The sequence below is a fragment of the Aulonocara sp. 'chitande type north' Nkhata Bay genome, linkage group LG6 (assembly GCF_057382095.1).
Source record: "Aulonocara sp. 'chitande type north' Nkhata Bay isolate Kocher_YH1m ecotype deep benthic linkage group LG6, A_spYH_male_GT1.1, whole genome shotgun sequence".
Lineage (NCBI taxonomy): Eukaryota > Metazoa > Chordata > Actinopteri > Cichliformes > Cichlidae > Aulonocara > Aulonocara sp. 'chitande type north' Nkhata Bay.
The window spans coordinates 22,342,648-22,364,336 of NC_141349.1; the positions used below are offsets into that span (position 1 = coordinate 22,342,648).

Genomic DNA, 21,689 nt, shown 5'->3' on the forward strand with positions numbered 1-21,689 from the left:
GTGAGTAAACTGTCATATACTGTTCATGCAGCCCAATGTTGGCATTGAAGGACATCGACTGTTCCAAGCATACTAAACAGTATATGCAGCAAAGTGCTGTTTAATTTAATAAAGCAAATTTTATCTTGTGTCTTGAAATGATAGAGCAAATTTGTAACGAAAGCATTAAACCACAAAACATTTCTTGGTTTGCTGCTTTAGTTTGAATGAGCATAAAGTACTGTACAGGACTGAAAACTCACTCCTAAAAACTGCACATCAAATTAACAGGACAACAGGCAAAATATGATTACATTCAATGAAAGGATAATAAATAAAAAACTGAGCCATCTGAGTGTGAAGCAAATGCATCAACGACTTACTTTGAATGTCATAAAAACAAAAATCCTGTCCCATGCCAAAGTATCTGGGCTCCACATTAATGCAAAACAATCCATCTAAACAGGAAAGGTGCCATTGCCAAAACCCCAAGCTTAGAAATTAATGGAGGCAAATGTCAGAAATGTCCAGGGGAGGAGTGAGAACTGTGGAGCAGGGGCATGAGTGCGTTTGGCCACAGGAGCGGGGATTAGGGAGCAAGGCGTGGGTGGTAATCTGCGTGCAACAGAGGCATCATCCTCATGTCAAGTTCAAGCCAGCACATAGAGGACAATCTTTCCGCCTGAGGTTTAACGGCATCACCCTGACGGAAACCATAACTGTAATTTGTGATTGACTGAAATCACCACTGTCATACTATTGTCATACTGTTAAATTTTACCTGATGATACTTTCAGAAAGACAATTCAAATGCTGAAACAGACTGGGCTTTTTGGAAAAGAAATTACTAGACAAATTGGAATGGATCAGCATTCTGATCCCTATCATGCTCTCTTATGTCGCAGCTTCATTTCACTTTAAGTTCCCGGACAAGCCAAGGATAATCTCTGTGATTGCAGCCTGGTGGACACTAAACCCTATTGTTGCACAAAACTCATTGTGTAAGTGTAAGGTTTGCTTAGATAAATCATACGCACACAGTAAAAAACACACAGTACTTTTTTAATCTAAGCTAACAGAGAGAGCACACTGCATCTTACTCTGAAAAGAACACTGAGCCCAACATTATGTAACTAAAGCAAAATTCAAAGAAACAAAATTCCTTTAGCTGGCTAAAATTATTATGTATTACTATGTCAGAGGATTATTTTACTCCTTGCTGTATGTCCAGGTAGCTTTTAGAACGCTAATGTTAGCTGTCTGTTAGCAAGCTACTGCAGTTACCGTAGTTAAGGCATTTGTAAATGTAATAACATGAATCATTGTTTTTTTTTTTTAAATAATCCAGGGTCCACTATTATAGAGTTACATATGTGTTACCTTACTTTAAAAAAATAGCCTCACACTGGCATTTGAATATCACTGATAAAATACAAGATGCTAAAATATACACAGATCACATCAAGTGTCAGGATCCCACAATTTTTCTATTCTTTCTCCTCTTGTTTATACAAAAAAAACTGTGCATCCCACTCCACAGCATGTATTAGGCACTTATTACATTAATCAGATAGAGTTGATATGGAGGCATCTTTACACAATCAGAAGTCAGAGCCATGAATTGTTGTCTCCTGTGTGAGTGGGAATTAACTTCACTCTATGCTATATGAGAGAACATTTGAGTTTGTGAATGTGTGCGCACATGTGTGAAATTTCACATACCCCATTTTATAGTGTGAAGAATAAGTTAAGACTCATCCAGATATTAGCTGCCTAATATTACCTCATTCTTTTCACACTAGTGTTTCAGTAAAACCACCATTCCTTTTTGGAAAGTTTGTATGTCCAATCTGAAGTCACAAAAAGTTTTATGGTCATTTATCATGAATCTCCTGTGCTTTACTAGATTGAGATCTGGTGACTGTGGAGGCCATTTGAGTATAGTGAACTTAATTTACTGTTCAAGAAGCCAGTTTTCAGTGATTTGAGCTTTGGGACATGGAATGTAGCGGAGGTAGCCATAAGAGGATGGGTACAGTGATGGGTACATTTGGTGCTAAGGGGTCCAAAAAGTGTGCCACATAATATCCCCTACACTATTACACCACCACAATGATGGTTCACTGCTTTCATGTCATTTACATCAAATTCTGAGCCTACCATCTGAATGTTGCAGCCAAAATCAAGACTCGTTAGATCAGGCAAAATGTCCAATTTTGGTGAGCCTGCGCAAACTGAACCCTTGAGCTCCTGTTCTTAGATTTTTAGATACTTTTCTGCCTTGGATGAAATTTGTGATTATTTCATCGACTAATGTCTTCCTGTTAGCTTGAAACAGTCCTCTGACCTCTGATATCAACAGGGCAATTTGTCCCACAGAAGTGCTGCTCACTGTGAATTTTCTTTTATTTGTCTTTTTATGTAAACAGCAGTTTTGCACTTGAGGAAGTAAAACATAAACATTTAATGCTTTGAATAATTACAGGTAGTAATCAGGACTTAACTGTAGATTATCCCTAATCTGACTCGGGGTAGGCCATTATTTAATCTCATGGATTTATTGACAGTATTTGCCAACAATCCAATAATCATTAATACATTATTTACTTTCTCAAGTTAGTAAATGCAGGATAACTGATTTTTGGCATTAATGTATAACCAAACGATCTTGATGTAGAAAAATGAAGGAATGAACAGAAAGTAGGTCTATACTATTCAAACCATAAATACAAGCATTTCTGAGGCAGAGTTGAACATGTTTAGAGTGGGAAAATATAGTTCACAGTAAAAAGACATCACACCTGATATATATTGTGGATTATCGCCTTTATATATATGTGTGTATATATTAAATATACGTATATATATATATATATATATGAGAAGTTATCTTTTGTCTCATCCTGGACTGTGGTGCTGACACTCACCAGTCCCCGGCCCCCTTCCTTCCGCTTAGTGTACAGCCTCAGGGTGCTGGACTTGGGGTGAAACCCTCCATACATGGTAAGGAGCTTTCTTGTCTTTATGTCAGTGGCTTCTATCTCCTCCTTTGGCCAACTTATTATACCAGCTGGGTACCTGATAACGGGGAGGGCGTACGTGTTGATAGCCCGGATCTTGTTCTTACAGTTCAGCTGACTCCACAGGACTTGCCTGACCCTCTGCAGGTACTTGGTGGTTGCAGCTTTCCTAGCTGCCTCTTCATGGTTCCCATTCGCCTGCGGGATCCCCAGGTACTTGTAACTGTTTTGCGCCTCTGGTATTCTTGCCAATTCCTTTCTGTGTCCCGCTCATGTATTGACCCATGTGCCTGTTCATCTTAGCCGATATGATGCCTGACAGGAGCTTCCATGTAGTACTGAGGCAGGTTATTGGTCGGTAGTTGGAGGGGACCGGTCCCTTCTTGGGGTCCTTGGGGATCAGGACCGTCCGACCTTCGGTTAGCCATTCTCTCTCGTCAACTAGCAGCTGGTTCATTTGTGCTGCCAGACGCTCGTGGAGTGCAGTCAGCTTCTTCAGCCAGTAGGCGTGAACCATGTTGTGGCCTGGTCCAACTCTTCATACTAGAGACCCTTGCTTGGATGTCTGCCACTGTGATGGTTACTGGACCCTGTTCAGGGAGGTTGCTATGGTCTGCCCTCAGATCCACTAGCCACTGAGCATTGCCGTTATGGGTTGCGTCCTTCTCCCATATGCTCTTCCAGTATTGCTCCGTCTCCAGCCTTGGTGGTGCTGTTCTCTTATTGTTCCCTTGCCACTGAGAGTACACCTTTGCTGGTTCTGTGGAGAAAAGCTGGTTTATTCTCCTGCCTTCTATCTCTCTGGTGTACCTCCTCAAGCGGCTGGCCAAGGCTGTGAGTCTTTGCTTGGCAGTTTCCAAGGCCTCAGGTATGGACAGCTTGCTGTATTTTTTATGCACCTTCTTTGTCGCACCTTTCTCCAACTCAGTTAGTTGGCTAACCTCCCTCCGTACTACTTTGATCTTGCCCTCTAGCCTCCTTCTCCATGGAGGGTACTGCTCCTTGTGGCTGTTCAACTTATAGACAAGCATCTCACTGATCACTGCTGCCGTATTGTAGATCAGCTTATGATGGCCCCAACTGACTGAGTGCTCAGTGAATACCTCAGGCAGCAAAAACCCAAGAAAGAGGAGGGAGACGAGGAACCATCATGGAAGGACAGGCCCCTGCACGGTATGTACCACCGGCAGATAGAGAAGGTGGCTGATATCCAGAAATCCTACCAGTGGCTGGACAAAGCTGGACTGAAAGACAGCACAGAGGCACTAATCATGGCAGCACAAGAACAAGCTCTGAGTACAAGATCCATTGAGGCTGGAGTCTATCACACCAAGCAAGACCCCAGGTGCAGGCTGTGTAAAGATGCCCCAGAGACAATCCACCATATAACATCAGGGTGCAAGATGCTAGCAGGCAAGGCATACATGGAACGCCATAACCAAGTGACCGGCATAGTGTACAGGAACATCTGTGCCGAGTATGGCCTGGAAGTCCCGAGGTCAAAATGGGAGATGCCCCCAAGGGTGGTGGAGAATGACCGAGCTAAGATCTTGTGGGACTTCCAGATACAGACGGACAAAATGGTGGTGGCTAACCAACCGGACATAGTGGTGGTAGACAAACAGAAGAAGACGGCCGTAGTGATCGATGTAGCGGTTCCGAATGACAGCAATATCAGGAAGAAGGAACACGAGAAGCTGGAGAAATACCAAGGGCTCAGAGAAGAGCTCGAGAAGATGTGGAGGGTGAAGGTAACGGTGATCCCCGTGGTAATCGGAGCACTAGGTGCGGTGACTCCCAAGCTAGGCGAGTGGCTCCAGCAGATCCCGGGAACAACATCGGAGATCTCTGTCCAGAAGAGCACAGTCCTGGGAACAGCTAAGATACTGCGCAGGACCCTCAAGCTCCCAGGCCTCTGGTAGAGGACCCGAGCTTGAAGCATAAACCGCCTGCAGGAGTGAGCTGGGTGTTTTGTTTTGTTTTTTGAGAAGTTATAATAAGTGGAAGGCTGTCTTACCGTTCATGTCACCGTTTACTTGGGCTTTGTAGCGGGGACACATGGTGGTCTGCCTTGGTGCATCTTCATTAGATACAGGACTGCCCTCGGGGTTGGTGTAAAATAAAAGAAGCGGCTGGAAATGTCCTCTAATACATTTAGAAGCAACATCTTTCCATTTGGACCCAATCTGAAAAAAAGGTGAAAATAACTGAGTTAGAGCATGTAACACAGTAGTAGGTAATACACTTTTGAAAAGGGGTAAGGCGGATTAATGGCAGACATCCTAACCTCTTTCACAGTAGCATCGTCGAAAAACATCCACTTTGAAGATTTGGTGTGATAGGCAAAAGCTGAGTAATGTTTACTCGCAAAACAGATCATCCCCACCAGATGTAGCTCACTCCGTTTAGCATTTTCATCAGTGACTCGGTTGAAAAGCTGAAAGAGATCAAATTGAAGTTTGATGGTTTTGTGCCAGATTCTAAATCCTATGAAAATATCAGTTATTTGTGTGACTTCCGTGGCCAGTTTAAAGATTACAGCATGCTGACCTTCATATATATGATATTAAATGATAAAATTGACAAATATCTTTCGATATGTACATTTGTAACAAGTCTTTTAACACACTGGACAAAAGTGCAAAAAGTACAATGTTTTTTATCTATAATAATCTAATGGAATTCCATTTGTTATCAGGTTACTGGTGACTCAATTCAGCCTTTCACTTGGTCTTACCCCACACAGGTTCAAACGGGGGCTAAGGGACTTAATAACATCATCTGTAAGATCAGACTGCTCGGCGTCCCATACAAATCCAATCGTCACAATCTCTGGACAGTTCATTAGGACGCGACGGATCTTGATGCTCTGACCACAGTTACTCTGCATAACAAATAATGCATTTAAGGATAAAAACAACTGGGCATAGCAATTTTTAATTGTCCAGTAAAGTCCAGTAAAACTATATAATCTTTCTATTTGAAAAAAAAAATTATGTTTGCCTTTAAGTTATGCAGTAATGGGAAATGTGCCTTTCTAATGGGCTACTAGTTTAGGCAAATATGCTGTCTTTTCTAACTCTGAGAAAAACCCACTCTGTTGGATGTTTTGTAATTAGTTTTTTAGTGATAAAGTTGTTTATAAAACACTTTACCGAATTTGCAAAATACTTTAAAACAACAACCAATAAAAACAAAGAAGCAGACACTGGTAAGGAAAATGGCAAAGTTCTTCACTCAAAGTAATAAAGGCATTAAATAAACAAGACAACAATGAATAAACAAGACGCACAATAAAACAATGAAATGACCGTGTGTAAATAAAACACTTACAATGTGGTTGAAAGTTTTGAATTGTTTTACAATTTGATTGAGGCTAGCTGTTCTGCTTATATAACTCTCACTGAACCAATCTCACTGTTGGAAACACAGATTAAAAAAAAGCAAACGTGAACTTTTCTTACTAACTTCTTTTAAGCAAATTTCCCCAAATGTCAGAGTCATAGGTTGTGTCTTTTTGAGGTATAAACAAAAAGATGAAATAAACTGAAAGGAAATTAAAGTGACTTAAATATCATCATCAGAATATTGCAAAGGCATAAAGCAGCCAGAGAGCATGGGAAGAGTACGGGTTTAAGGGAACACAGCACTGTGCCTTAACTGATGCACACTGAAAAGAAGACAGCGGTAGCAAATACAGATGAGAGAAAAACAGTGGATAAGCCCTTACCGCTATTTATATCCTAACACTAGTCTGGCATCGTCTCCTTCCGGTCGCTTCAAGTGCAGTGTCGCAGCAGAAAGCACAGAGTGTACTCTGCACAGTTGCAACAGTCATTTTTGTGTCCATTTTAAAGTATCATACTAACTGTTAAACTGAATGCCTAAATTATTCATTTATAGCTGCGTCAAACAAATCAGCATTTGCTAAAGGTTAAATTCAGACAGATGTTCTTACTAAATAGCAAAACAGGGAAAAGGTAGTGAGCCACCGATTTTCTAAGAAATATTACCAGAGGAAAAGGAAAAGTGACAGCAAATATGGAACATACCGGGCAGCTTCGGAGGTCACCTGTGTTGTTTGCTGCCTGCAGCAACTCTCCAAACATGTCTGACCTTAGCCGCTCGCTCTTCCCCAACATGCGATCAACCTGTTGGCTGGGTGCAAAAACAGAAAATGCATCAACTAATATTTTGTTCCCATTCGATGTGTAACATTAAAAAAAAGTGTGAATCAGAAAATATGATCCAAACAATAAATCTGATATAAATTTAAGCAGATAATAATAATAATTTATGCTATTTATTATTGAGGTTGTGCATTTTTATTATTTTTTGTCTTTGTAAGGTAGAGTGTGCAAAGCCCAGGAAACACCTACTGATAAAATCCAATAATAATAACAGACTACAGCTAAAAATCCCCGCTGGACACCTTTAAAGAAATATAAAAACACTTTTCCATTAAAAAACTGTGCAAACTGTGCAATTATTTAGCAGGTAACAAAGCATCTAATACATCTCTGAAAGAGTAATTGACTCTGCAAACAATTCAAAAATTCACAAATCCTGCATGAATGTACACACATCTCATACTTACATAGAGTAGAAAGAGAATGTAAAAATATCTTTCCATTAAACTGTTTATGAAGGTGTTTTGTTTTTTAACACACAAAGTGAAGGTTAAATATACAAAGGAAATCACAATAGCAACCATAGTAGGTGACACTGGACTGGACTGGAAAATGTTGAGGTCGTTACGATATTGGAATTTCAAACTTCATAGCAATAGCCAGCAAAATACTGGATACCACTTTTTTACCATTAAAAAGAAATACAAAATTAATCAATGACAACACTATTCTTAGGTTGTCTGAAACAGGACAAAAATATATGAGGATAAAAATTACAGATATTTTAAGACTTTCGTTGGTAGTGCAAAAAAGGAAAAAACATATTTTTAAATTGTCTGAAGTAGTGCTGTGCTTCAGGTGACGGCACTATATACTGCTGATCAGGGGGGCTTTGTAAGGTAGGCTGCCAATGTTTCTATGTAACTGATGTAGACTTCTCTCAGTTTCAAATTGTGATTTTTTGTCAAATTCGTTTTTAGTGTTATCCTGATAATTAAGGTTGCCTATTAATAATAAACATAGGCAGGACTGATAAGGTTCGCTTCCTCGCTCCCACATGAATATTGCTGTTTTATCTTTAACCACAGCCGCTAGCTGCTGCCTTAGTGGTTATTGGGGGATTGCTAATAGTTAAACAGCTAACATTAATGTGTACGTTGGTTAAGTTAACAGTTATGATAACTGTTTAATATTTAATGTTGTTGAAATGGGAGCTTCACCAACCTCTGAAAGTGAGTAAAGCAAATATGGATCAAGACATATTCAGTTTTGTTATCATTAGTATATTAGTACTGATTTTAGACAAGATCAGTCACTACTAAACATTTTTTATCTTTATGGTACAACAGTTTGTAGTGGCCAGCATTAGAGTTGTGGCCACTAGGTGTATATATTCATTCACTAGGTGTATATAATTAGCAGGGTGTTATTTAGCATCCATTTTGGGGTTCTTAAGAAACAAAAAGATTAACACAGAAAATTTCAAACAGGGATAAACTGATTGTAAAAATTCTTGGGCAATGTTTGAAATTTAGCTAATATCAAGTTAATGCAGATGTCGATATCTATACGTTTTTATGCACTTATTCCCCCATTGGTGGAAAAGAAGCAAATTCATTTTCTAAACAACTATTACTTTAATAAATAACAATTTTAAGCCGTTCAGCTTTTCACCTCACTATCTTTTAAAATTAATGTGGCAATATGAGTGAGCAAAGCTGTTCAACCTTTATTGCTATATGTCTTCTATCCATCACGTTTTGTTCCATAATGATTTAAAAGCACAAAAACATTTATAATCTATTAATTTCAATTTAATAACGCTAGCTTGGAAATAAATGAATCCAAATGGTAAATGGCCTGCATTTGTATAGCGCTTTACTCAGTCCCTAAGGACCCCAAAGCGCTTTACACTACATTCAGTCATTCACCCATTCACACACAGGCAATGGCAAGCTACATTGTAGCCACAGCTGCCCTGGGGCGCACTGACAGAGGCGAGGTTGCCGGACACTGGCGCCATCGGGCCCTCTGACCACCACCAGTAGGCAAACATGTGGTTAGTATCTTGCCCAAGGATATTTGGCATGCAGCCAGGAGGCAGCCTGGGATCGAACCACCGACCTTCTGATTAGTGGCTGACCTGCTCTGCCACCTGAGCTACAGCCAAGTCTAGTCTAGTCTAGTCTTGGAGCATAGCTGAGCCACTGTGTGAGAGCTGAGCAGCGAAAGGAAATTAAGTGAGGAGCCGGCTCTTGCTCAATGGGAGTCGACTCTTCTGATTCACTACAAAGCACTCTCTAAGCACGGCTCTTAGAGCTGATACTTTTGCGCGTGACACGTTATCAAACGTTACGTTGTGTGTCATGGATACTGTTGACTCCAAATCTCCCGAGAGACCAACACAAGACCGAGACCAAAGTACGTCAAGACCAAGACAAGACCAGTCCAAGACCACGTTAAAGTGGTCTCGAGACCGGTCTCAAGACCAGTTTTGAGACATCCAACTCTAGCAAAGACACTATTATTGATTTCTCACATCATTAAGATTGTGTGAAAAATTGATGGAAGTTTGTTTCTGCCACTGAAATGCTTCTTTTTGGCTGTCAAAGTCAAACTTTTTGGTTATTGTCTTTAAATTTCAACTTAATAATTTGAAATTATGGTTAGGTCTGAGACTCACTAATTCAAAATATTGAAAACATATGAAAAAAAATACGTTTCAATTTAGAGATAATACGCTGGATCTCCAAAAGTTGATTCTGTTCATCTGGACATAGCGTTTTGTGGGAGAAACGTTTTGTCACTCATCCAAGTGACTTCTTCAGTCTCAGCTGACTGCAGGTTTCCACAATCTTATAACCAGTACATTTGCATAATGACTGAAACCAGCCCACTGAAGGATAATAATACGCTGGAATTTCTTTTTTGTCAGGTGCAGGTGAAAAAAGTCAGAAACAATCTTGCACATATTTGAACTAAAAATTGTGACTACAATAAACCACAATAGACCTGCTGATAATAACCAGCCTTGGATTTGTAATGTGATGACTTGATTAAAACTAGTAACCACCATAGTTATTTTAGCATTGGTAGTATTTTGACATTTAAATTGGGTTTACTGCTTTGGCCTGATTTTTTTAATTTTTAATCAACCAATATCAATATTTTTTATCAATCGAGTACTTACCATAAAGCAGTAGTGGAGACATAATGTACTAATTCTGTGAATGGGTGTGGGTCTGAAGATGCACCACAACAGCGACACACGAACTGCAAAACAAAGTCTGTGCATTATTCTACTGTTTCAAGTTTACAGTCTAGCGTGTTAGATGCATATTTCTAACAAGCAACCAGCTATATGACTCTTTTTATTATTTCAATTTATTAATTGAAAAAACTGACCAACTTAAAATTATGCCCTTCTTTTGCACAAGACAACGCTATTGTGTAGTTTTTTTTTTTAATAACACATAGTGGTTTTTTACAAGATTACTCACTTGTTCATAAAGCATCATTGCAAACTTCTGATGGGTGATGCAGGATTTGGATGAGCATGAATCAGTCGCCGTGTCTGAAACTATGTGTAAATGAATTCGCTCCAAGATGTTCTCCTATTATGTGTGAGAGGAGATACAGAGGCAACGATCAAAACAAAGAACACAGCACAGGTGCGTAATTGTAAACACAAAAGTTGACGCAGTAAATGAGAACCACTGAGTAACACTTCACGTAAGCGTGTATTTAATACTCCTCAAAAACGTAACTATGGTGATCATTTACCAACATTTGTGCAGTCTTTTAATGTTCCTATTTCTTCTTTCTTTTCTTCAGTAACACAGTAATACTCTGTAACACTCAGTTAGTGTGGAAAGGCGAGCTGAAGATTATTTTTGATTGTAAAGCAAAAGGCACGGTGTCAACATACAAAGCACTCAGCAGCATCATCCATCAGCCCAAGCTGGAAGCGTTGCTCATCCTTAAAAGTTTCAGCAAGGGCGTTACGCAAGCTGTCGGAGGGAAGCACCCGCTCTCTGCTCTGCTGAAACTGGCTGAATATACTCTGAAAAAGACATAATTAGTTGCATAATTAATTATTAGTTTGCGATGCAGATATTGCATGTATGATCAGACAAGAATTTAATCCTGGACAAAACTAATTTTAAAAAAAGAAGAATGACTTAATGAATTAACACTAAATGTACCTTTAAAGCGCAAAAAATGCAGGCATCACCGAGACAAAAGTGACCTGAGAGCTGCCTCAGACTTCTCCTGAAAATGTCCAGCTGCCAAAGCACCTGTGGGGGTCCAATCAACCACACACATGTGTTCACACAAGGACATAATCTAAAAAAGAGTGTTAGAGTTACCCAGAAATCTAAACCTATTTAAAACATGGTGCACACCTGAACAGCGCTGTTTAAGAAGCAGCTATTCTGGCCGGGCTCATTCAGCAGGCCTTTGGTGAGTGCGAGGGACAGCATGCTCCCAGGCTGGTAGGATTTCTTCAGGCCTCCTCCAGGTTTTTTGAACATCTTCACCCATGCCATGGAATTATTGCCTGCAGCTAAAGGAAAAGAATAACTTTTTAAATTAGAACTTCCCAAAGTTATTCTCTCTACACAAATCAACTTTTGACTTACTTTTTGTTCTTATTACCAAGTAATGATGCAACTCTAAGCCATACTTTTTAATAGGTAATCAGTAATTAACAAAATACTAGATCAATTTAGCACCATACACATTCTTATCTCCTTATACTTTGTTCATCTGCCTTTGTCCCATGTACTTACAGTTGGTGCTCAGTAGGTTTAAATATAGTATATTATAATAGATATTTTATTTTATTGTATTTTTTGGTGGTGGTGTTATAAATGAAACTTTGAAAAAGAAACAACTAGTGTCAACTCAAAACACACCACCACCCAGATTTCTGTCCATTTAAATGCAGTTGCAGCTAAACTCCAGTATACCTATAGCAATAATATTTATTGCATACTGTAATGGAGGCCCTGCTTGAAAATTCTGTTGATCTTGGATACAGTGTTCATTACATCACTAATGCAAATGACTGATTTGGTCAGACGCCAGATGAATCCTGTGAACTACCTTCTCCAGAGTTGGGGGGAGACTTGCTGCAGTTGGACATGTTGGGATGAGGGAGATAGTGAGTTGGTCTGGCCATGGGCTCCAACCATTTCATCCCCACGCACCTCCTGAGCGGTTTGTGGAAAGCATTGTCAGCCACAAGGCAGCCTCAGCCATGTGCTGCCCAACATTGAATGCTACTGGACAAAGTCTGAGGACCGAGGAGGGGGGGAAAAAGGTGTAATATTTTAAATACTGAGAAAATATTTTATTATGGAATTCTCAAAAACTATGATTGTTTTTAATCTTAAACACGAAATAAAATACAGATATAAGATAAAATAAACAACAATCCAAAGACACTTTCTTGTATCTTACTTATATGATCCGACTTTACTCCTTTCATGTCTCTGGAATAGCTTAATTTCTTATGAATATAGTATGAAATTACAATGAATGGCTACAGAAGGAAAGTAGTAAATAACTCCGTGGTTGTACATTTTAAAAAGACATAACATTTAATTTTAAAGCTACATCCATACATGCATAAAAAAAATCAAAACACAAATAAATGAATCGTGACTTGTGCAAGATCCCTCATTTGCATGTCTATACACAGGCGAATAAGTTATTATTTTAAATAGTATATTATTGGTAAATGCTATTGTAAAAGTGACATAGCCAATATGAAATACATGCTGAAACAACGTTGATTTCAGGACATTAATTTCATCCTGAAGTCAATGTTGGTAACATCAACAGTGTCATCATATATTCTAACGTTTCAGTGGCCACATGTGTTTATTGCAACCCTCTCTGACACCATGTGATGCCTGTATAGGCCTATACGTGTACATAAGCGCCCATCTTTGCTGTCGGGTTCATGAAGAGGGCATACATCCTCCTTTATTGAACGGGATTTGTTGACCTGATCCTTGGTCCTGTGTTTCCCTGCGATAACAACCTACCGACCCTACACCCACCACCCCAATAAATAAATAAATAAATAAAGCTTCGACGTTCCCACAGTAGGAGACACGTTGCCAGTGTTACACAGCCTTACGCTGTAGATTTTACTGTATATGGGAGCAGCTCCCGGTCTGCCACTGTATTATAAATATGCCGCAACTTGCATTCATGCAGTGGGAAAACAAGCGCTCTTCTACACTCACCTTAAAGAGGAGTCGGATATCGGATAGTTGTCTCTCCTCTCCGCTGAAGGCGCAGAGCGGTCCAGCTGTCAACGCAAAAAAAAAAAAAAAAAAAAAAAAAAAAAAAAACAATCCACGATTGGTCGGTGAATCCTGCAAATAAAACTGCCCAGAAATTACTGCAGATAGGTCCACGTAACGCACTCTCTGTGCAGCATTCCCAACCCCTCCGACACGCACACGAGCGGCAGCCCGAGCCCCTGCTTCCCTGCTTGATAGCGCACTCAACGCAGGACAGTGTTATTTCACTGGAATTAGTCCCCCCGCCTTTTTTTTTTTTTTTGTAAAACGGGGCCGATGATGGCCTGTACCAGAATGTCCGACGCGGATTAGTGATGTTTTGAGACTTGAGAGGTCAAACTCCGCCCCTAGTGTAGCCTCAAGTGCACTGCTGCTGTATTGCAATCTTCAATCCCTGCATGGCAAACTGTGTGCTGGCGGAAGGTCAGACTTCCAACTTGTCATGATGATGATGAGAGAAGACATCACATGACTGCACTGGTTTCATAATCATGCAGCACTGTGGGGACTAACCCCTGCCTGCGCTGTGCAGCACAGGCTCTCATTCAAATAAATTTTAAAAAAAAAGAGTAGCATGTCTTTGCTGCGTTTTATGTCTTTGTTTGGAGTCCAAGTGAAATCCCAAATGCGTAAATATTCCACAAGTGTCTTTTCAAGCAACGCCAGATAAAGGGCTCCGTGCCCGTTCTTATAAAATATAAGCTAGGGGAGAAAACTGCGCCCAATATTGAACATTTTGTCAAGAGGCTTTGGAGAAATTTTAAACCCACAGTCTCTATCTGTGTGAGTGTAATGCTGCAGTAAACAGCACATGCAGTCGCTAAAAAAAATCCGGGCAGATGGAGGGCCTAGCAGGGGAAAAACTGCCCAGCTGAGCAGGTTATAAGTGTACACAGGAAGACTCAAAGAGACTGATGGTGCATGTAAGCTGGAGTCAGCAAAAGTGCCACTAATTGGTTGTGTCTTTCCCACATAGGTTACAGTGCATCTTTCCTGCACAGGAGAAAGTTTTGGCGCTTAACCATAAAGCAAACTAAAGGAGAAAAAAACTGACTTAAAATCTTGCCAAGTGCTCATGCTGTTTTCCTACTTTGAATATTTACATTTGTGTATGTGAGTGTATACATGTTTGTGTGTGTGCGCTTGTGTATCCACAGCATGTGGTGCCAGCCTGTGAAAAAACAAGTAAATCACTGTTTATGAGCTGTTACACTGAGGAGTCCTTGTTGATCCTGAGTCCAAGAATGAAATCTGTTCAGGAATATTAAACAGGCACTTTGTCCTGTGGCTGGCAGTCACACGCAGAACTATCCCAGTGACTCACTGTAACACTCACTGTAAGAATCGACACCTTCAAGTTTGACCCTGGATGCTGTGACGCAAATCAGGCATTACTACTATTTACATGTGATCCTGAATATATTTAGCTCCATACTCCTAAACAGATATATAGATAGAGTTGTGCAATCTTATCTGAGAATACCTTTAAGATATTATGTGTATTCTTCCAGTGAAATAAATTCTGCTGTTAGTCTTTTCCAGCATTAGCACTGAAACCTCCCGTGGGAGACATGAAAAGGTGTTATTTATAAATACATCTGAAAAAAAAAAAAAACCAACAACATAGGCTTCAAATTTATCCTGCTGAATGTTAGTTTGCTGATTTCGGCTCAGATGTGCTGTCAAACACATCTTAAATGTTCTTAAGGTTATTTTTGGAGTTGGATGAACCTATTTTCCTTTCTTTTCCTGTTTTCTGCATGTGGTGTTATAACCCAGCCTTCCTGCAGCTCTTAACTCTGGAGCATTGCCACCACAATGAGTGGTTATTAGAGGGAGTTGCGTTTTTGCAATACTTGTAGTTTTTTCCCGTGACAGTCAGGTTTTGAGAAACATAAAGGCCGGTCAGCTGGACCAGATTTATAATTTATAATCAATGTCACGCATGCTTACACGTGTGTAACACTTTTTGTTTTGTTTGTACATGTACATACATGCTCAACCATGAAAACAAAACATCACTTTTATTTAAAACACAAAACATGCACAGCGTGTGTCATTTCAGGAATGAAACAAGACTTCAAAACTTGCTTTAACACATTCATTAGACCACCATCCAATCTAATTACCAAAAACATTTTTATGTCTCTTAATAATTACTGTTGTTATCCATTAATTTTCAATGTAATTGTTTTACAAAAGAAAAGAAAAAATAATAATATAAAGCCCTTTTTTTCTTATGTTATTAAGATGCCAAATCACAGTTATTTGCTTGCATTTCTGGACAGAAACATTTTAGTGGTTGAATGTTATCTTTGATTAATGTGTGAGCTCTCATGAAAATCCAGTGACATGAAAATGTGAAATCACAATTTTTTAGTTGTAAACAAGTTTTTGATAGATTTCTAAAATATTTGTATTTTCTTGTTTTTTATAAGAAGTGGTCTAATAAATTTGTTAAGCACTGTAAGTAAAAGCTTCTGATGTGATGAACTGCTCGCACATCATTCTGCAGACACTATTCGACCTTCTCTGGAGTTCTTGTGTGACGTTTCTTCTTGTTTTCTCACCTCGCTCTCTTCCATATATTTTGCAGCTGTCTGTTTCTGTTTCTTTTCCACTTTGAAATTAATTAATAGCACACAATGATATTATATAATATAAGGAATATTTTATAATTAAGTATTATATAATTATATAAGTATTATATAATATAAGGAATAATGGTACATGTCTGATTCTTCAGCTCAGTATCAAACACCTGTACAGTGATTCATTGTATTACTATATGTATTTGTACAGTATATGTAACGATGCTGTTACAACTTCTGTCTCTACTTTCTATGATGAGAAACAATAAAACACAACAATTACATTTTTTCCTTTAGTGGTTTTGGTTTTTTCCCTTCAGGCACGGTAGAAATAACTGTGTGTGTGTGTGTGTGTGTGTGTGTGTGTGTGTGTGTGTGTGTGTGTGTGTGTGTGTGTGTAAGAGAGAAGAACAGTGTAACTTTTATACAATAGTTACATTCACAGAAAAAATATGGGAACAGCTTAAATATTTTTATACATACACTCAGTACTTTTTTTTGGATGAAATTTTTGGATGAATTTAGTTTAGACCTCAGTTTATTTATAAATGTTGATTTATAATTGTTTCCCTAGTGGATTTTTTTTCTTTTTTTTACAAATCTAAATTTACACTCACTCTGGCCTTTAAACAATGCTCAACTGATACTAAGGAACCCAAAGTATGACAACAAATCCCCCACCATTACCATCCTGATCCTAACCCTGGTCCTCATAGTGTTCACACCAAATTCTGACCCTACCATTCACATGTGGAAGCAGACAACTTGTGACTATTTGAGTTATCGTTGCTTCCTATCATCTTGAAGCAGTCTGCCCATTCTCCCTTGACCTCTGGCATCAACAAGTTATTTTTCCCAGAGAACTGATGGATATCTTCTCATTTCTGGACAGTTCGCTGTGAACTCTAGAGATGGTTGTGTGGGAAAATCTCAGTAGATCGGCAGTTTCTGAAATACTCAGACCAGCTCATATGGCACCAATAACCATGTCACGTTCAAAGTCACCTCTCTTCCCCGTTCTGTTGCTCAGTTTGAACTTCACCAGGTCGTCTTCACCATGTCTATATGCTCATGTGTGCAGAGTCGCTGCCATGTGATTGGCTATTTAGATATTTGTGTTAAAAAACAAATGAACAGGTGTACCTAACAAGAAGAATTATGAATATTACCTAAATAACTTGTTGCATGGCCATTTTTTTCTTGCACCACCAATAAATATATATATTTTTTTATTTACAATTTATATTCATCACTTCATTCATTTTTCACAATCTTTGTAATTTGCAGATATACTTCAGTATCTCTAGAGACTCCAGAACACATAGGGGTACATTCCATTTACTATTTACATTGTTTTCTTTGACACATGTCTTCAAAGGCAGTAAACATTCTAGTTTAAAGGGTGTCAAACACATGAAACCCTCTCTGTCCATTAAAATCTCTTAAAAAATGTTACTAATTGGCTGTTTTCTTGTCACAGGCAGCACCAAGCTGGCATCATTTTGCATAAAATCATCTACAGGTCATCAGACTCTGGCACTGAGATGGGCTCCAGGGTAATAGTGGGTAAAATCAGATGGGTGCCCTCAGATATCCATCCTTGGGCTGTCCTGTTGAAGGTGGGTCTCTTCAACCCCGCATCCTGGAGCTCTGGGTATCTGGGGGGGTTCAGGTCCACTTCAGGTAGTTTAAATGTGATTCCTCTGGAAACTTTCTCAAATCCACCAAATGGAGTGGCAACCCTGTAATTAAGATCAGTTTATGACTGTCAGTCTTTGTTGTGCTCAGCTCTAATTCATTAAAACAGACTCGTAGTTTTCTCACCGGTTGAAGCATTTGTATTCAGGAAGCTCTGACCGTGGGTCTGCTGCTGGCATTTTTAGTTTGAGAGTTTCAGCGAGGTCAGGGTCACGGAGCAGGGCCTCCTCCCATGGGGAGTGATATGACTTGTGTGTAGCTGTGGGATTTAACTTCTCAGTAGTCGTTACTGTGAAGGAGGAAAGAAGAATCAGTCAAGGGCGATCATAATCTGGGTTATTGTTTGAACAGAATGATCCGTCAGCCTGCTTTGCTTTTACGTGTTAACTCTGAGCTGTTTTCTTGAGCCATTATGTTTTAGAGTGGACAGGCTTATGAATAGATACTGCGCTTAGACAACACTTAACACAGGCACACTGAGTTGTCCATCAATATGATCTGAGGCCTTAAAAATAGCACATAGTTGAAGCGTGTGCTCATCATGTAATGTGTCGACATGAGATGATATTGTGCTCAAGGGTTTTTAGAGGAGGCACAGGACTCTGCTGTCAAAATAATACAATTAAATAACGCTTTTAAAGCTGCCCATAAAGCTGTTGTCCTGTTCTGGAAATCGGTTGCCATAAGATAAGACCAGCTGTTATGAATCTATGATAGCAGTTGTTATTATTATGACATCATTACATAATCAGTAGCTTTTATTTGACTGTGCAGTCTTATCGGCTGAATTTCAGACTCATGTACAGAGGAGCAAATGTAAAACAGAGTAATCCATCTTAAAACTACATCTTTGATTATGATTGTTTTATTTATTTATTTATTTTTGCATTACCATATTTAGATCCTCATTTAATTCACTGTTGGATAAAACAAGAACAGCCTGACTTACTAAGCTGCATAATTACCTGAATCTTTTTTTTCAGCATTAGCAATGTTTCCATTGGCTGGCGGCTCCACTTTTATTTCCACAGAGTGTGTATTCATGTTCAAAATATCATTCTGCAAAACAGAATAAAGTGCATCATTGGGTTAAAATATCAGTTGTGTAGCTACATGTTGAACTGCTAACATCTATTGCTGCTTTTTGTGTCACGCACATTAACAGCAAAGTGCCTGAGCAGCCTCTCAGAAGACTTGCCCGCAGGATGTAAAAGGCACGAGGCACATGTCTCTGTTATCATCCATGTCTTACCACACTCTTTGTTAAGAGCAAATATCCTGATAAATGTGTGCAGGCACCTTTACAGATTTTCTTTAAACCAAATCCTGGAACTTCAGAGAGAGATAATGAATAAAAAGTAAGTAAAACAAACAAGTCGACTTACACTGAGCAGCGCATTTGCTTCGTTTTGAATACTTTCAAACGTGTATTTGTCAGATCTTCTCTGGCGCATTTTGAAAAGCCGAGAACCTCTGTTGGAAAGCAGAGATAACTCCTCCAACATGATGTCTTTAGGAGTGCTGAGCTTCTTTCCAAGGTCCATAACGTAACCTGCCCAACAACAAAGTTGAAAAGATGGGGAAAAAGCAGTCTGTTATGTAGTTTAATGTATTCATTACATTTTGCATAATAGTGATGAGGCAATATTTTTTTTGATATTCCAGTATTTTACTGTATGTACTTTAAGTTTTAACTTTGAATTTTAATTTTCACTGATAACTGATGTTTTGCTATAAATGAGAGAGTGCAGGCAAAGGTTCCTGGTTTATGTCAATGCCACAATAAAAACTACATTCATGAGTACATAAATAACAATATTAGTTTGTATCTATGTTAGATGCATATTCCTGCAGACATTTGTGTACTAAAGTAGGAATGGATGGGATTAACAGTGGCCACTGGCTTGTTTTCCCATAAACCCGTCCAGGAGATCATTGCAGCACTGGTTTTAAAGGTGAAAATGTGGGACAGAAAGTATAAATATACACAACGTAATGTCAGTTTATCGGCCTGGCTAGGTTTAGGCAAGCTCATAAGATAGCATTATATGAGTCACAAAATGTATAATTTCAATTCTGTGAGCTCTGCCATGGAAAACAAATTGTCCCCATTGTACTTGTACTTGTACAATCGTTTTGGCTGTACGTGATGCTCCGTTATCCACGTGTACAGACAGAATGTACCCCAGCTGTCACAGACCTTCACGTTTCCCAAGCAGCAGTTGGCCCTCACAACCTCCCTCCCTGACACCCACCCAAAAATAGACCTTTGGAAATGACAAAAACATAGCCACCATAGGTATAAATCATCCCATTAGCTGATTTATGGTAGTCGCTGGAGAGCAGCCTTGACATTTTGAACTCTGATAACAACGAATTTTCTCTTGTGTTTTTGTCTGCCGAGCCTCAGCTCTAATATCATACCGCTGGTACCCTGGACCTCTCGGCATATAGCTGTGGCACACTTCTTCCTCTCTCCAGCAGGCATTGTACAGAATTGTGACATTGTGGCTTTGGCGAGATGAGAAGAACTCAGGAGGACTGGAAACACATACAGGACACAGGATGTAGTTGTTCTGCCAGAATCATAAAGTTTTATTTTCTGCTCATAGGTTGATGAGTTTATAAATATAAGGCCATGTATGAAATGGAGAGTATTTAAAGATCTCTAAATAAAACTCAAAATATATTCATTCAGTGTTCGTTCTGTTCCTGTTTTGGTACATAATAAAATTCACAGACATGAGACATGTATAGTTTTTGAGTCTCTAACGTCTGTGTCCCATTTGCTGTTTGCATATCGATGATTTGAACAGTATACTGCTCATGTCATTTTATAATAAACTCTGAAGGTGCCACATTTAAAGATTGCAGCATATTGCATAACCTATAAAGCTCCATTGTACATGCATTAGTGCCATACACGCAATTCTTAAATCTCTGGTGGTCACTGCACCAGTTTTTCAGTATGTGAGCTAACATTAGTGGCATCGCTTTTAATGCTGCGTAAAGGTCAAGGATGAATATGTGTCCTAAGTTTGCATGCGTAGCTGGACACAATCATTGTCCTGCAGAGCCAAATAAAACTGCTCAAGCATGAGACCAAAAATATTTTTCTCTGTAGCTGGTGTTTTGTTTATTTTTAGGTTTACTTTGTTGCTAAATTCAGAATGAGATCAAAGATGGTACAGCTCTAAAAATGCTTTTTTGAAACTCTGAAATGTTGAATAACTCTGCTGTGCCCTATGCCGTTGACTTTGGAAGAACTGTATTAAAAAAAATGTTAAAAGTAAAAAGAAAGACGATCAATGGGATTCTCAATGCAAAAATATATCCAATGCTCTGATAAACTCCTAAACACACATGCAGCCATTTAGAAAACATAAATGTTAGATGGTGTCGAATTTAATTGTTTTTAAATTTTAAAAGAAGTGCTGTGTTAACGTTATTAGAGCATAATTAAAAATACATCACATATTCACAAAATAAGCTTGATAAGGCTTGTCCATACCTGTGATGGTCGTCCTGTATCCTTGAAGAGGAGACACGGAGGCTCAGGGGTCAACCTACAGTAGGTAGTTTGATCTTCCCTGATCTTCACACTCCTGGACACTAAAGCCAAACTGTGAGTGTGTCTCTGGGTCTGTTGTGACTGGAATGCAGCTTACATCAATAGGCTAAATTTAACCTGCCAAACACTCAAAACCAATCTCAAACACCATGGGGCAAGGATCGCTATCATAGAGAGAGGGGGGAGGATGGACAGCACACACACCCACTCAGTGAGATTTTGTTTGGTGCCTCTCCTGTCTCTCGACGCCTTATATTCGACATGTCTCTGTGGGCTGACATAACCTCTGAGGTACCATGCCTTCATGTTAGGGAAGCTGTTAATGTTGCGTGCGCACTTCTGTCTCCAAACTGAGTTGTGTTACTATTGTTATGTGTAAT

At 39.2% G+C, this 21,689-nt stretch overlaps 2 protein-coding genes across 9 annotated transcripts in view; both read right to left on the bottom strand.

The window, feature by feature from the left end:
* usp53b (ubiquitin specific peptidase 53b) overlaps window positions 1–13,853 on the bottom strand; it is a 36,201-nt gene extending 22,348 nt beyond the window's left edge. For 3 of the 7 annotated variants that reach the window (XM_086295656.1, XM_086295653.1, XM_086295652.1), the window contains exons 1-11: window positions 13,390–13,853; window positions 12,239–12,428; window positions 11,536–11,696; window positions 11,335–11,427; window positions 11,058–11,192; window positions 10,630–10,743; window positions 10,320–10,402; window positions 7,052–7,157; window positions 5,737–5,883; window positions 5,287–5,436; window positions 5,017–5,185 (exon numbers count right to left, since the gene is read on the bottom strand). In XM_086295656.1, the coding sequence (XP_086151782.1) occupies window positions 5,017–5,185; window positions 5,287–5,436; window positions 5,737–5,883; window positions 7,052–7,157; window positions 10,320–10,402; window positions 10,630–10,743; window positions 11,058–11,192; window positions 11,335–11,427; window positions 11,536–11,696; window positions 12,239–12,332 (1,252 nt within the window). In that variant the 5' untranslated portion in view covers window positions 12,333–12,428; window positions 13,390–13,853. The remainder of the gene's footprint in view (window positions 1–5,016; window positions 5,186–5,286; window positions 5,437–5,736; window positions 5,884–7,051; window positions 7,158–10,319; window positions 10,403–10,629; window positions 10,744–11,057; window positions 11,193–11,334; window positions 11,428–11,535; window positions 11,697–12,238; window positions 12,429–13,389) is intronic. The other 4 variants (XM_086295655.1, XM_086295654.1, XM_086295651.1 and 1 more) reach the window with 2 other exon arrangements.
* Window positions 13,854–17,209: 3,356 nt separating this feature from the next.
* Window positions 17,210–21,407, bottom strand: myoz2b (myozenin 2b). Of its 2 annotated transcripts, XM_086295660.1 has the most exons (6): window positions 21,250–21,407; window positions 20,163–20,279; window positions 19,124–19,290; window positions 18,704–18,797; window positions 17,865–18,027; window positions 17,210–17,782 (listed from the first exon to the last, which is right to left on the bottom strand). In XM_086295660.1, the coding sequence occupies exons 2-6, from the start codon at window positions 20,242–20,244 to the stop codon at window positions 17,557–17,559; spliced, it is 732 nt and encodes a 243-aa protein (XP_086151786.1). In that variant the 5' UTR covers window positions 20,245–20,279; window positions 21,250–21,407; the 3' UTR covers window positions 17,210–17,556. The 2 variants fall into 2 exon arrangements, with proteins under 2 accessions (XP_086151786.1, XP_086151787.1); XM_086295661.1 differs by lacking the exon at window positions 20,163–20,279 and having other exon boundaries at window positions 21,250–21,404.
* Between the last annotated feature and the right edge of the window lie 282 nt (window positions 21,408–21,689).

Excerpts from the sequence above, each read along its gene's own strand:
- myoz2b (XM_086295660.1), bottom strand. The coding sequence starts at position 20,244 with ATGTCACAATTCTGTACAATGCCTGCTGGAGAGAGGAAGAAGTGTGCC. Across the intron at positions 18,798-19,123 it reads AAGCAAATGCGCTGCTCAGT|AATGATATTTTGAACATGAA; the intron begins GTAAGTCGACTT and ends TCTGTTTTGCAG. Across the intron at positions 17,783-17,864 it reads GAATACAAATGCTTCAACCG|GGTTGCCACTCCATTTGGTG; the intron begins GTGAGAAAACTA and ends TCTTAATTACAG.